Source organism: Zingiber officinale, chromosome 3B, assembly GCF_018446385.1.
Source record: "Zingiber officinale cultivar Zhangliang chromosome 3B, Zo_v1.1, whole genome shotgun sequence".
Classification (NCBI taxonomy): Eukaryota; Viridiplantae; Streptophyta; class Magnoliopsida; order Zingiberales; family Zingiberaceae; genus Zingiber; species Zingiber officinale.
This window is the reverse complement of record NC_055991.1, coordinates 88,691,990-88,695,191: the sequence shown is the minus strand read 5'-3', so window position 1 is coordinate 88,695,191 and position 3,202 is coordinate 88,691,990. Positions and strand designations below refer to the sequence as shown.

At 35.8% G+C, this 3,202-nt stretch overlaps 1 protein-coding gene across 1 annotated transcript; it reads right to left on the bottom strand.

The window, feature by feature from the left end:
- Nucleotides 1-624: 624 nt before the first annotated feature.
- Nucleotides 625-2,810, bottom strand: LOC122055001 (endoplasmic reticulum-Golgi intermediate compartment protein 3-like). The gene is made up of 5 exons (XM_042616403.1): nucleotides 2,381-2,810; nucleotides 2,096-2,147; nucleotides 1,445-1,591; nucleotides 857-965; nucleotides 625-757 (listed from the first exon to the last, which is right to left on the bottom strand). Exons 1-5 carry the CDS (start codon nucleotides 2,770-2,772, stop codon nucleotides 627-629), a joined length of 831 nt encoding a protein of 276 aa, XP_042472337.1. The 5' UTR covers nucleotides 2,773-2,810; the 3' UTR covers nucleotides 625-626.
- Nucleotides 2,811-3,202: the final 392 nt, after the last annotated feature.

Genomic DNA, 3,202 nt, shown 5'->3' with positions numbered 1-3,202 from the left:
ATATTCGGTCGGCTTCATCGATTATAAGAAACTACATTTGGTGCACCAACACCCAAAATTAGTATCTCAATGTCCAACAAAGGAACATATGAAAATAATTATTGATCTCATGGTTAGGATTAAACATGCTAGCAAATAATCATTAGCATGGATATGCGATAAGATGAAACACGCAACTAGTTGGAGAACATAAGTAGAGCTCATTAAAGCAAAAAAGAAAAGAAACAACAGATCATTTAGTAAAAGGAACTCAATGAGTATTGAGGTGCAAAATGTGGGCTAGAGAGCACCTAGAACCTTGGCCTGCATATTCCTTGACCTCTTAGATATAACTACAATCTTGGTAAAAATTAAACAGAATCAAAGCAAAAGGAATAATATTTATCCAACTCTAAGGCATCAAAAGAAAATCAGAATATCAATGGAAAAAGTAACACATGAACAATAGAACAATGTCATAACCAATTCCAAGGAAGCCCACATATTACTATAATGGCCTCAAGTAACTAACATGAATTACTGACGATATATCGGCATCAATTAAACAAAAGATATGGCAAAAAATATCTGGACGTGTACAAGAAAAATCTTGCAAATTTTAAAAAAATTGAAAAGTGTCAGAAAGATCAGCATGTACCTGTTAAAGCAAATGTGCCACCAAGCACGGCACATAGCCGAGTTAGGAAATGAAGAAAACTACGTCGTTCTTCTCTTATTGTCACCGTAATAGGTGACAGATCATACAAGAAGAAAACAGCTGTTCAAAGGAAAAGGGAAAAATGGGGTTAAAATTCTACCCAAAAAAAAAAACAAATCATTTTGTATGTTAAATCAGTATGACGCTTGAGACATTGACCTGGCCATGACCTATCAAAGTCACGCATTGGCACAAAGTATTCTGTGACAGAAAATTGGTTTGTAGGCAACACTTCTTTAGAGAGGTATCTGTATTCCGTTGGAACAATCTGCATTGAATTACCAATTAACCTCTTTCTTGTCTTTTAGAAGGAAAAGGTAGTACTACAAGATTGAATCTAAAGACAATCGAAAACTAGTGTTCTGCATATTATATTAATTAAAAGAGAAAAATCAAAAAGGTTATAGATCACTACACAAACTGTGTAGAAAATAAGATGTGGCTAGAGTTTGACAAAACCATAACAGACTAAGTAGTAATGTAAACACCAGGACGTGAGGTTTAACAGTATATATTTATCTCACTATAGGGAGAGTAAATTTCTCAGTTGAAATCACAAAAAAATACAAGTAAATGAGTGCTACTTTTGCTAATGCAGGTTAATCCAATAAATGAAACCAAAAATGGTAGGTTGAAAAACCAAAAGATAAAATTTTTATTTAATGAGATATAAGAAATGCCTCATATGTCAAGAAAAAAAAAACATCGTAGTACAATCCTGCAATTAGATGAAAGGGCAGAAACAACCTTTATATAATACTTGAACGTTCCACTTGTATCATCTAGTATCCTTGCAGTTCCATCAAGAGGATTATGGATCCCTGGATACTTTGGTCCAAAAGACAAATCGTGAATCACATGACTTACATTCACCTTTTTTGCTCCTCCAAAAATCTGTGTAGGAAGAATATAAAATAATGAGATAATTGTACAAACCAGCATACTATTGTAACTTCAGACAAGTAATAAATTTAGCCACGTAAGTTGCCATATTCATTAAGTGCTTTGGGATACCAGAGAAACAAAATTTATGTTAAGAACATGTAAAATAATTAAAATAGGAACAATAATTAAAATTGAATTGTTAATCACATCAAAAGGTCCAAACCAATTCAAGTTTATCCAGTACTGCATATAATACAAATAATCATTTAAGTAATCTTCATCGTGAAATCTTTGTAAACATGAATTGCTAAAATTCAATAACCACCTAAATAAAACGGAGGAGCTTTAAAAAAAAGGCAAATCTACCAAAACAAAGGAAAATATCTTTGTTTATAAAAAATACTAAATTTTTATTAATAGATCTATGAAAATACTAAAATCTTCACAAATTGTTGTGAACCAAATCGAAATATCTAATATGTGCATCTACAAAATTCACAAATTGCCACGAACCAAATCCAAATGTTTAATATTTGCATCTATAATCTTGGCAAATTGCCATGAACTGAATCAAAACGTCCAATATATGCATCTATAATCTTCGCAAATTGAAGCAATTTTCCATGAACCAAATCGAAATGTCTATATTTTCGTAGCTAACCTAAAACAAATCTCTCGTTGCCCACTCTCATGACCTAGTTTTCTTAAAAATACAAGGGAAATTTCAAACAAAAAAAAATGTAAAGCTTGATTGGACGTGAAACTAGTCATGAAATAGAGAAATAAAACTACACCGACTATAAGGATAAAAAAAAAAAAGATCGGACCTTTTTCTCCCCAAGGAAGTTCCTGATCTCAATGCAGCTGTTGTTGGGAGTGATGGAGGCGTTGATGGGAAAGTGGGCATAGACCAAACACATTTTGTAGCGGTACCCCTTTGTGACCCCCGTGATCAGGTTATCAATGTGGCTTAAGGAGGTGCGGATGGCGGCCGTAGTCTTCCGAGATCCGAACCAAGCATCCACCTTCAGCTTCTTCCCGCCCTCAATGAGCTCGAAGTCGAGATTGAGATGCTTGAAGTCGCGGGTGAGCTTGCCACGCGGGCCCTCCACCTCCATGATCTTAGCGTTCACCTTCACAGTGACGCCGTCAGGGATATCCATCATCTGCGAGGACAGGATGGTCTTCATCTTCGCCGGCTGTCTCACAATCCGCCGCTGACTCGAGAACGAACGAGTAGAGAAACCCTAGTCCTACTCAAAACCCCTCAAAAGAATAAAAGCTTAATTTAACAAGAATAAAAGTAAATACTAAAAAATATTAATAGATCTACACCATCACCTTAATTTAACAAGCTTTAAACCCCTCAAAAGAAAGTCTAGCCATCAAAACAACCAGCGCGAAGAAATTCTAACAATGAACTCAAAAATCCCAACAGATCTAGCCCAGAGCCGATCGATTTCCTCCAAGAAAACACTAAGAAACAAGCTAAGCATACAAGGATCAACAAGGGGTCACCTCCGCGTTTGACGAGAGCCGCCATGAGTGCAGACGATGAAGGAGCAGCCTCGAGGAGCCAAATCCGAGCACTAGCAGCAAAAACAGCAACGGAATCAAGAC